Genomic DNA, 13,327 nt, shown 5'->3' on the forward strand with positions numbered 1-13,327 from the left:
CACTCTGTCACGGCAACCACCCGGCGAGCTACAAGGGTTGTTCTACTTACAAAGAGCTCCAACACCGTAAGAAATCAAACTCTAATAATAACAAATTTTTTTTCGATACTAAAGATACTAATTTTAAGTCTAATTTTGTACAAGATAATCACCCTGTAGGTCCCACTCCTACTAATTCTCCCAAGGGGCAAAAACAATCCTACGCAGAGGCAGTAGCCAATCAGACAGCTCGGCATGAATTACCACCTTCAACACCTAATACCTCTTCTCCTTCAGAATCCAATATCACACTCTTAATGACAAGTTTCCTGAATGATTTCAAAACCTTAATTAATCCTCTAATCTCTCTACTAACAAAAGTAATCTCAAGCCTATTAGATAAAAAAAATGAATAATAATGCCACAAATAACTCATTCCTAATCCTCCTCTTCAATGCCAACGGTCTCAAAAATCATATCAATGAATTACCAACAGTTTTATATAATAAACGGGTAGATATTGCACTAATAACAGAAACCCATTTCACAAAATACTCCTTTATAAATATCCCAGGTTACTTTTCTTTAAAATCGAACCACCCAGACAATACCGCACACGGTGGTGTAGCAATTCTAGTTAAAACTTCCTTATTTTATCAACCATTTCCTAACAATAGTTTCGATCATATACAATCCTGTTCTATCCAAATCAAATTAAACATACCACTTACTATTGGCGCATTTTACTCTCCCCCTCGTCACAAAATCACTAAAGAAATTCTTTCAAATTACTTTAATACAATTAAAAATAATTTTATTGTCGGTGGTGATTACAACGCCAAGCATCAGAGCTGGGGTTGCCGTGCCAACAATCCTCGCGGCACCGTACTTTACAACTTAGCCAACGAAAGACATTTCCAAATTTTATCACCACCTGGACCTACTTATTGGCCTACCTCTCCTAAAAAAGCCCAGATATTTTAGATATCTTCTCAGCTAAAATTCCGGGCAACTTATATTGCTCTACCTATAACACTTTAGACTTAAACTCAGACCACTCTTCCGTATTACTTTCGATCTCTGCAATACCGTCAGTTCGTATAGAGCCTCCCAAACTATTCTCCCCCTTAACTAATCGTAAACAATTCCACGATCTAATTAATGAAAAAATAAACTTAAATATTAAACTTAAGTCCAGCACAGATATAGACGAAGCAGTCTATAATCTAACAAATCTCATTCAATCGACAGCATGGGCAACCACCAAGCCCGGCAAAAATAGAAACTTAAATTCCAAGCCACACCTTCTCCCAGAAGAAATCTGTAATCTGATTGTCGAAAAACGCAGGGCAAGAGCAAGGTACCAGGTCTCCCATCTCCCATCGCATAAAATAAAATATAATAAACTTGCAAACTCATTAAAAAAAAGCTCTTGCAAAACATAAATTAAATACCTACTCAAACTACTTTAGCCAACTTTTCAATGTATAAATCAACTAATTAATTCTAACTATTTCTCTTGTACTTTTTTTTTTTTTTTCTGTTAAGTATAATTAATTTATATGTATAGTGATATGCTAATGACCTAGTAATCGAAGCAGAAATTACACAGCTTGTCGGCTGTAGATGGCAGTCTCTGGCGTGAAACCAAAAGGTTACTAAATTATAAATCTATCTCAACCCCTCTCAAGAAAGAAGATAACTCCTTAGCTATTAGTGACCCAGAAAAAGCTGCTGTGTTTCAATCACACCTTTCAAATATTTTCCAACCCCACGCTGATATTCTTGATAACCAACACATGTGTAACGTTAAAAAATTTCTAGATTCCCCCTTATCAATAGGACCTCCTACAAAATACTACACTCCTAACGAGGTGAAAAACATAATTTTAAAATACTCTAACAAAAAATCTCCTGGCTTCGACCTAATAACCGCAGAAGTCGTCAAGTGTCTACCGAAAAAAGCAATCATACTATTAACTTACATTTACAACGCAATTCTAAGACTCTCTTACTTCCCCTTACTATGGAAATTCTCTCACATCGTTATGTTCTCCAAACCCAATAAACCACCTGACTCCCCTGGCTCCTACAGGCCTATAAGCCTTTTACCGTTCCTTTCAAAAATTTGTGAAAGGCTCATACTTCAGCGCATTTCCCCATATATTATCACCAATAACATCCTTCCTCCATCTCAGTTCGGCTTCCGTACCAACCATAGTACAATCCACCAAAAACCATCGACTAGTTGATGCCATCTCAACAACTCGAACGCAAACAATACTGTACCTGTGCATTCCTAGACATATCCCAGGCATTCGATCGCGTCTGGCACGATGGCCTCCTATTCAAGCTTCGTAATTTTCTCCCCTCGCCACTTTTACTTCTTATTAAATCTTACTTAACAGATAGATATTTCAAAATTCGCCTCGGGTCTTGCACTTCCGATTTAGCCCCAATCAATGCAGGAGTACCCCAAGGAGCCATTTTATCGCCTCTTCTTTTCAATATATACTCCTCCGATCAACCCATTTCACAAGACACCCTAGTCGCCGATTATGCCGATAATAAAGCTATAATGTTGATCCATGAAAATCCAGTTACAGCCTCAGCCAATTTGCAATCCCATCTTGATCTACTCTCCCAATGGTATACCAAATGGAGAATTAAACTCAACCACAGTAAATCAGTTCACACTACCTTCTCTCTTAAACGTGGTCTTTGCACACCTGTCACAGTTGACAATATACCAATTCCTATGTCCAATTCAGTAAAATATCTTGGCATCATACTTGATAAAAGACTAACTTGGAACCAACAAATCAAATCAAAAAGGTTAATTTTAAACTCTCGCTCCCGCTCACTTAAAAATTTAATTACAAATAATAAATGTTCAAGTTTAAAAACTAAATTATTAATTTACAAATCACTGTTAAAGCCAATTTGGTCATACGGACTACAGTTTTGGGGTACAGCCAAAAAAACGAACCTAAACAAAATTCAAACATATCAAAATATAACTCTAAGAAAAATCACAAACGCCCAACCTTACATTTCTAATCTTACCCTTCATAACGACTTACGTATGAAATCTATAGAAGAAGAATCTGTAATCTTTTACAAACGATTCTTCTCACGCCTAAACAATCACGAAAATCCTCTGATTCAAAGCCTAAATTCCTTAACGCTCCCGGAAAACCCTCGTAGGAGGCTAAAAAGAAGATGGTGCAGAGACCTCTTAAATTAAAAAAAAAATGAGCACCTTACCCACTGCTTAATAAATTTCCTGCCTTCTTACTCCCACCTTCCTATCTTCAATTTTATAGGGTTACCATAGGGTGATTTCTTAATCAAGTCTTTTCATGTATAACTACTCTTTTCACATATACTTATTATGCTATATTGAATAGATTGTATATTATCTCTTAAAAAATAAAAAAATAAAAAATAAATGTACCTATTACGATTATTGTCCATCATTATTAATTGGCTATTGGAAATTTTAAATGAAACAAAATTTTTCCAATTTTTCTGGTCCCAAGTTTCCTATTCTCCTCTTTTTTTGCTAACATTAACATTTGGAATTTTCTAATATTAACATTTTTATAATAATTATAATAATTTAATCTTAATTATTTACTAATTGTTCTTTAAATAATTAAATATTCATAACAATGTAAGTACTAATACAGAACAATTTTTAAGTCTTTATTGTGATTATAAGACAGAAGTAAATTTGAAAATAGTATACAAAAATATAAATAAAACTCTATTATTATTTACTAATATAATTATTTTACTATTACTTTATCTATAGATATTATACATTTAAAATATTTTTGAAATATTACTCACTTTAAGTACGTGTGCGTCCTCAGCGTTCTGACATTCCGGAGTAGTACGAGAATAGATATAGTAGCTGAATCTAAAATCATGTTGAACATATTCACATTCAGCGTTCTTTTCGGCTTTCAATATATTTTCTAATAATTGTCGATGTACTTTTAATGCCAGTCCCATTACATAAGTGTTATTAACAGCTTCGGCATCTCTTTCTACTGTCCATTTAAAGTCCACAGTTACTCAAGAATAATCAAAATAGTAAATACTAATATCGCAACGTAAGCGCACTTATTATAGAACCGTTCGTACTCCACACAGCACTGTTAACTCATTAACTGATTCACCGGATTAATCGAAAGACTGAACGTTAAACATGTATATCATTGTTGTTATCATTATTTTTTATTTTATAACGGTTCATGGACTTTAGTAATATTTTTAATTCTGATTTTAGGCATTCTATGTCACCTAAGTAAGCTTTTGCAAAAGGAAATATAATGTCGTATGTTAAAAATGTTGTTGATTCTGGATTAAGAGCACTTATCCCGCTTATTATATCAGAATTTTCACCGAATCTCTTATCTAACTCATTTGTTATTTTGTCCAAAATACAATAGAATATTCCCGATCTAAATTCGTTTTCTTCTATTGGCACTTGTTTTTCCATACTGCTATTTTCATATACAAATTTTTCCAACTCTTTTGGTATTTTTTTATTCTTCTTTGTTTAACTTTTTCAGATGGATGTGTAATATTACAATTTTTTGAAATATTTGTTGCTTCGTTATAAAATAATTTGTGTTTTTCAAGATTTCTCAAATCCAAAAAGTATTTTTTTGTAGACTCCACTAATATAATACTATTAGCCATATCAGCCTTAACATCTTGTAAGTATTTACTCAGTATTTGTATTTGAGAAAGAATATCATCAAATACCAATAGTAAATAAACAAATTTAAAATCAATTTTTCTTAATAGTCCTTCTGCTTCAAGAGAACGTTTTTTATTAGTTGAAAATGATAATTTATTTAAAAGTAACAGAACAATTGTAAGAGTATTTCTTATAGCTTTACAACAATAAACTTGCGAAGACCATCTTGTTAGGCATAGACGTTTTATTTCTACAGGTTTTTTTGTATTTAATACTTCTTTTTGTAGTTCAATAAATTTTGAATGAACTACAGAACTAGAAAAAAAAACATATAATTCTTGTAACAGAGTAAAGAATAAATCAGCTTCTTCTATATTTTTTGCTACATCAACTATTACTAGATTTAGTCTATGGTTTACACAGTGGGTATATATTGCTTGAGGGACGTCATTTTTAAAAAATAGCTTGTACACCATTAATGTGGCCCCGCATAACACTTGCTCCGTCGTATGTTTGTGCCACACAATTGTTGATATCAATTTGGCATTTACTTAAAACTTGTTTTATATGCAAAAATAGAGAATTAACATTTAAATGTTTAAGAGGTGTAAAACCTAAAAATCTCTCTTTTATTTCTCCGTGGAAAAAATATCTCACTACAATAGAAAGTTGCTCTGTCTTAGATACATCTTTTGTTTCATCAGCCATGACTGCAAAATAAACTGATTCATTTATTTCTTTAGAAATCTTAGATAGAATCATGGTGGACATAATATGAACAATTTCGTTTTGTATTGAATGATGTAAATACCTTGCATTTTTGGGTCCATTCATTTTTGTTTTAACTACATCATCAAAATTACTAATGGCACTCATAACCTCAATAAAATTTCCTCTATTAAAACTCTGTTCATTTTCAATATGTCCTCTTAAAGCTTGTCCTTGAACTGCCAGCATTCCTAATGAAATAATGATTGCCTTCATGTATCTTCTATTTTCCATTACTAAACGTTCATATTGGTCTGAAATTTGAGATAATACTGAAGTATTTTTATTTTTATTTTTTTTATATTCTACCCATGATATTAAACATTGTTTATGTTTGTCAGATTTATCATGCAAAGGAAATCCTTTGGCAGACATTGCATTTTTCCAGTTTTTGTATCCTGTAGTTCTATAGTTTGTGTCTAAATTTGTTTTTAATTTATTGGAAAAAAATCTAAAAGGAAAGCAAAATTCAGAATCTTCAATTTTGCTGTACTCCAACCATTTATAAAGTTCACACCAGTTGGAATTAAAACCTCTCATCCGTTTTGTTTGACCGACTCCATAAACAGTTTTTGGATATTTTTTTAGTTTGTGTTGAGTAGGACCCTCGTCTAAATTTTGACTTATATCATTAGGCCCAGGTACTTGTCAAAAACTATCTGGTTTTGTTAAATATTTTGCAGCTACTTCATGTTCATTATAATTGTTAATTACCTCTATATCATTTTCACAATTGCTTTCTTCACTTAAATCATCACTAAAAAATAATATTAAAAATAAAATTCTCTTAATACAGATAAAAGCTACATTAATTATTAAATTCTTAATATTAAAGGTATTATAAAATATAAAAAATAATCAAAATTTAATTAATTTAATTTTTAACTACATATCTACATTCTATATAAATTATAAGATTACTAAACTAATAATTTAACTATTTATCATAAAATTCAAATTTAACACAATATAACTGGAATGTATCTAACTAAACATATAAGCCCACCTCAATATTTCACAGGATCTTAACTGATAAATACATGATTGCACATTGCACATTACATACCCATTATTAAAATATAATATAGGTAATTAGAAAATTAAATTGACACTAACCTACTTAAATTGTTATTTTCATAATCATCATTATCACTAGACATCAATTCTTGATTGCTTTCAATGGCAATATTATGAATATTTCTTTAAAAAAAAAAAAATTATTAATTAACTGATACTTACAAATTACAATTACATTGTGATAAAGTATAGGTTCTCAGTTCTAATAGATTATGGAAAAATATACAATGTCAATACTGAATAATGAGTTATACCTATAAAATACTTGAACATATTATATTCAAGATACATACAGGTATTTAAATATTTAATATATAATTAATAGGCAATTTTAAATACCTGGTTATAGGATTAGAAACTATCAAACTGGAGCACTTCGGTTCATTGTGTCCAGACTCATCTTCAGTAATATTGTTAATAGAACTTTTTGTTTTTTTGACTTAATGAAAAAGTCACTAATATTATTTGTATTTCTCTTCGACATATTTTTTTTTTTTAATAAAATCATACGGTTGGATAAATTACACACATAAAACAATATATAGGTAGACAATATGTCAATACTGAATACACTTGGTACTGTCAACTTCACAGAGCACACTTCACAAACGAATAATATTATTAATTAATATAACATGAGTGCAAATTACAACAATACAATGAATGATAATTTTAGAAATAATTGATAATGAGCATAATCTAGCACAGAATAACTGTCCCACTGAATCTATTTATAGATGCACGGAGATTTACCCATATAATCAAAAGTGTGTAGTGTGTATATATATTATCAATAGTTTACAGGTCTATGTTTATTCTAAGAATATTATCAATAACTATCATATAATATTAAATATAATTTAAAAGTATTTATATTGTTAAATTACAGACAGTGAACAAAATACAAATACCATTATTTAATATTTTCAGATTTTCTGCTTATGAAAAATGACTATATTATTATGTCTAAGACCAGGTTAGTGGTAGGGCCACTGGTAGGGCCAGGCATTGGCGCCGCCACTGCATAGGTTCACGTTTTAAATATATCACCCCCCCCCCCCCCACTGAGCCAGATTGCTTATTCGAGATCTTAATTCTTAATACCGACTCCGGTATACATAACACGAACTGTACACATATATCATATATCTCAGTCTTTATATTCATTGACACTATATTGTTTGTGACCGACACTCGACGTCACAGCTATTGAAATTACTACATTTCTTAGTCCAGAACTCTACATTATAATAAAAGAATATTATATACATAATCATTTTGTAAATTCAGCGTTAGTGATTCATTTAACCTTGAATGCTCTATAGTTGGAATTTCCAAATTCGAAAATACCTAAGGCTCAAGGGTCGCATCCGACACACGAACAACTCTTTGTCAGGCACTCCCAGGGACAGCGATAATTTTTTTTTAAAATATATATCACGAATCGTTATCGTATACATTACTCATCAATCATCATATATGATGTACCGTGTGACGTATATACTAATTACCAGGTATTCTTATCTGTCTCATTATTTAATAAATATTTTACAATTAAAAATTGTATTGACTTGTAAAAATTTGACTAACTAAAAGCTTTTAAATTCTATAGATTAGGTATAGTCTTCGAAGACCCTTGTTCCGCGTGCTGCCAGGTTATAAAATGGTTAAGACTATACGATCTTGGCAAAAAGTTCGTATTTTTCGTCCAAATACCGTACCTACTTACAAACATTTTTATTCACAGATCTCATAATTTCAAATCACATATCGTTATTAATTATTGTATACACAATATATGACTTTGTCATATAATTGCCGTATATTTCTTCTCAAATGTATATACTAACGCCATAGTAATTCCACAGAATAAGTTATTATGTATTTGATAATATTATAAAGTTTACCTATTTATATGACATAAAATGATAAAAACTATAGAAAAATCGCGTTTATTTATAAGGTTAATATATTTGGCGTCCTTTCATTTAAAATTATATAACAAAATATTAATAGTTAAACATGACTTTTTGGAATGTGTTCAATTTACCAAACAATAATTTTCGAATAAAAATAAGATTTTTACCTATATAAGATGATATTAAATAGTTTTAACAAAATACTTCTAGATAAACAATAATTTGCAATTTAATTTTATAAAAAAATAAATTTAATTAATTAAAACTTATTATCTTTGAACTACTTACCTAATATTTTTACAAAAATGAATTATTATTAAAAAATAAACAAAATGTTATCAAATAATCTATTCTAGGTGCTAGTGTTCATTTATTCAAATAATAAGCACATTTTCGCGGTGGTACCGAGAGTAAAAACAATTTACTAAAAATCGTTTGGCCAATAATTTTATATCAAAATTGTTTAATGGGTAACTTAAATACTTCCTCCATCACTAAACGACTTTTTCAATATCTTAGTCTTCTTGTATCCTATAATAATAATTTTTTTAAAACAAATCTCTTCGTATCGTTTGTTTTCATTACCTCCAACAAGCTCCACAAAAACTCGCTAATTAAATTAATATAATTGTTAATTATTTGCAATAATTATTATTATTGTGCAATTTATTTTGCATTACGATTACGATCAACAACTATGATTTTTATACATAGGTATTGATTTCAAGCTCAATGCAGGTATCAGCCACGTTACACAACTCTTAATTTGTGAGTTTTTTTCAGGGATTCAGTAATGCCCAGTGCAAATCTCATTCATAATAAATACACAAAAAAAAAACGCTTAAATTATGAAAAAAGTTAGAATCAAACACTTTGTCGAACTCTAGTAGTTTTGATACAAACTAAAAATTTGTTAAAATTAACTAATTTAAAAACTATATTTAGTAATACGTATAGTGTCGTATACATTGTATAAAATAACTATTGTTTATTAAATATTAATTGTTTATATAGGTTTGTATATATTATATTATGTTGAAAATAAAATTATCATTTTTAAATGTATTTATTTTTAATATTTGTTAATAATATTATGTTTTTAATCTTGGTCAATAAAATAAAATGTTTTATGCCGCTAATATTAAAAGATTTTTGTTTCAAATTTAATTTAACACTGTCATTGTATAAATTTCCATAGCAATTAACAATATATTGTATAGTATATAGTGTAAAGTTTAACCAATTTAAAACCTATTTTTAATATTTATTACCTTTACCTTTACCTTTACAGTATATGTTTTTTCAGTTCGACTCAGTATTCATATATACATTAAATTAAATTAAATAAATAAAAATAAATTACAGTAGACGCCGCTTATACGACTCACTTTGGGACCAGCACAAAGTGAGTCTTATAACCGAATGAATCTTTTAGGCGAAGTAGAAAAAAAAATTAACTACGTATTTATAAATTTTATTTTACTACATATTCTGCTTAAATTTTAATACTTTAACACATATTACATATTACATACTTATTATTGAATAAATTTAATAATTCTGATAAAAAAAACTAAAATTATAATAGGTAAATATTACATATAAAAATATTATAAAAATTATATATTAATAAAAAATTATAAAGGATGTATGTATAATGTATTTATTATTTATTTTGAAAAAAATTTGAAAAATTTAGTTTGTTTTTTATTTTGTTCTAATATTCCGAAAATATAACGACAATCGTTGCGGTAAATGTGAACTTTTATCTGCGATAAAAATGATTATACGTTATAAGGTACCAACAGAAACTAGAAATAATCAACACGAATATTATTTAATTTTTCAATACCAATTTTTTTCTAAATTATAACCAAAAAAATTTATTTTCTACTATTTATTTTATGAAATTTGAGTCTTATAACCGATTTTTTTTTTAATGTATTTTTATACGTCCGGACCGTTCCAGACGATTTTGAGTCTAATAAGCGACTAAACCTTACATCCGTGAGTCTTATAAGCGGCGTCTACTGTATTATTATTATTTATTTATACCTGTGTCTTTGTGTCTGTACATAAATGTAATAAATGTGCATTCTTATTACATAATAATATATTAGTCGCATAAATATATTTAACTTTCAAATTATTTAATATATTAATAAGAATACTTACTGTATCTACATAAAAACATAATAATACTAGTATACGTATAATATTATAATACCATATTGGTGATTATAATCTGAAACTTGTTAAATAATACAGTATTATGTATATATAGGTTTATATTACATAATTAGATAGGTATTCAAAAGTTTCTCTTTGATCTTGGTAATATTTTATTAATCAGAGTAATCTAATATGTATTTTCTTAATTTGGCTAACTAATAGAACACCATGAATGGCATGAATCATCAATCTTCTAGAAGCTGATTAAAAATTTTAATGTATGCTCAATTCAGACTTTTCTTTTGGTATGTATAATGTTTTTTTAATAATTTATGAATAAACAAATTTAATTATACATTTATTTAAATTATCAAATAATTGTATTTATTTGATACATAAACATAATACAAAATATATTTTAATATGTGTTTATAATGCTAATTATCTGTAATATTTAAATACTGGTTTTTAAATACAGTTCAGCACCATACTAAAAAAATATACAAAATCCAAAAGAATAACTTAACATTAAATAATAATAATTAAATTTTTAGATATTAAATATAATTAAAATATATTACAAATATACATTGAATAAATATGTTATGTATTATTATAGGATTTCCATCAACAGAGTTAGTATAAAGAGTTAAAAAATTATATGAAAATTAGTTAGTTGAAATACGTTTTTTAATAAGTACTTACTTACCAACAATATCCGGTTTGGATAAGAAATATATTTTGAATGCTTTACCTCAACTAATAAAATTAAATCCAAATGTTGTAAACATTTACATTGGTTTACAAATGTATTTAGTTACCAAAATTTATTAATTGATTAATGTTTAATACAATTAATTATGTTTCTTTAACTAAAGGTAATTTAGTATACCCATAATTTTGGGCATTAAAACATTTAAAACTATTCAAACTCAAATCCTCTAGTCAGTCCAGCTGAGCTTTTGATTGCATTACATACAATGAATTCAGATCCTAATGACCTCAAGTACATTATTAAAGGTAAAATAATAACTAATTCAATTTTAGTGAAAGTCTGAAATTGTTTACCAATTGTATGATATTTTTTCCTTATTTTTACATTCTTATATTAATTTATAGATGTTTTAACTTCAATAGTTTTGTAGTTTTTTTCTAGAATATTTATATTTTATGTATTATATTATAATGTCAAGTAGGAATAAAAGAAAAATGAAAAGGCATTTTCAAATTTTTGTTTTAAAAATAAGAAATACTTATTTATTAAGTTCACCATGTTTTTTAGATATATATTTTTATTAGGATTAAAAATCACATAATAATTTAAAGCCTCTTGGCTCTTGATTAATTTTAAGCTTGGTAGGATATTAGGACCTATAAAAATACCTGTTACTTACTAAATTTCCGGCTCTTTGTCTTCTTATTTTTGTATTACATTATCTCTTATAATATAACCTATATTTGGTACCTACTACCTACTTATTAAATATGAATTAAAGTATTATATTATATTATTTATAAGTTATTATTTTTTTATGTGTATTTTAAAATTATTACCATCAAAAATTTATCTTCAATCCATTAAAAATATTTATTAATAAACCTACATTTCACTTAAAAGTTTATCAAGTACTTTCAGGCACTGAATTATATTCAAATCAATCAAAAACATATTTTGAGTCCAACAATGAACATTTTGACCAAAGTCTATTTTATGCTTTTTGATTTCATGAATTACGTTTTCATTTTTCAGTTCACGAATTACTTTATTGAGTTTGTATTGCAAGTGAATGGTGTTAACGTTTGGGTAATTTAATTTTAAAGCATCTAATAATACGTCTACTGTTGTTGATCGATTGATTCTAATTGTTTCTAATACAATTTGCATTATTCTGTTTAATTCTATGTTCAAAGGAGAATCCATAATATTAAATAGCTTATAACTTTTTATTTTTTATAGTATAATAAAATTTTAATAGTTTGTGATAAATAATAATGTAAATACAATTGTTGATAGGCAGTAGTCATAGATACCTACATTCTAAATATTAATATATAAGAATCTATATTTACAACATAAACTTACTTTTGGTTTATCATATTTTCTAAGTAAACTAAACTTATATTTGGCTTTTGTATTGTCAATGGACAATAATATGGTATACTTAAAAATACATCATGTATGATGCGAATGTATGTGTATAATATTAATAAAGAACCTATAGAGAAATGATAATATATTATTTGTTATTTATGTAGTTTGTTCTATTGATTAACTACAAAAAGTAACATAACCAATACTACACAGTATATGGGTTTAAGTATGATTTTCAAAATATTTTGACTTTTTGGAGTCAATTTACATTTTTTTTTTCTATATATATCAATAAAAATATTTTCGTTCGGACAAAAAGCTAAAAATGTATTATTATGTTCCTCTTACGTTGTCATATTAACTATTTAAAAATATTAAAAATAAATTAATAATTAATATTACTAAAAAACAAAGATTTTTTGTGATCCTACCTGTACTCTGTAGATATTATTGATGATAAAGTACAACTTTATTTCATATTATATTGATACATTTTGTTTTTAAAACAGAAAAAAATTATTATATCAGTAAGTAATAATTTATTGCTTTGCATTTGTATAATTATTGTATCATTATTTTTATGAAATTACATAATTAACTTTCATT

General features: G+C 27.4%; 1 protein-coding gene across 1 annotated transcript; it reads right to left on the reverse strand.

The window, feature by feature from the left end:
• Positions 1–6,109: 6,109 nt before the first annotated feature.
• Positions 6,110–12,550, reverse strand: LOC113557923 (SWI5-dependent HO expression protein 3-like). Its single transcript, XM_026963461.2, has 3 exons — positions 12,234–12,550; positions 6,578–6,661; positions 6,110–6,218 (listed from the first exon to the last, which is right to left on the reverse strand). The coding sequence occupies exons 1-3, from the start codon at positions 12,548–12,550 to the stop codon at positions 6,110–6,112; spliced, it is 510 nt and encodes a 169-aa protein (XP_026819262.2).
• Between the last annotated feature and the right edge of the window lie 777 nt (positions 12,551–13,327).

This window comes from Rhopalosiphum maidis, chromosome 3, assembly GCF_003676215.2.
Source record: "Rhopalosiphum maidis isolate BTI-1 chromosome 3, ASM367621v3, whole genome shotgun sequence".
NCBI classification, from domain to species: domain Eukaryota; kingdom Metazoa; phylum Arthropoda; class Insecta; order Hemiptera; family Aphididae; genus Rhopalosiphum; species Rhopalosiphum maidis.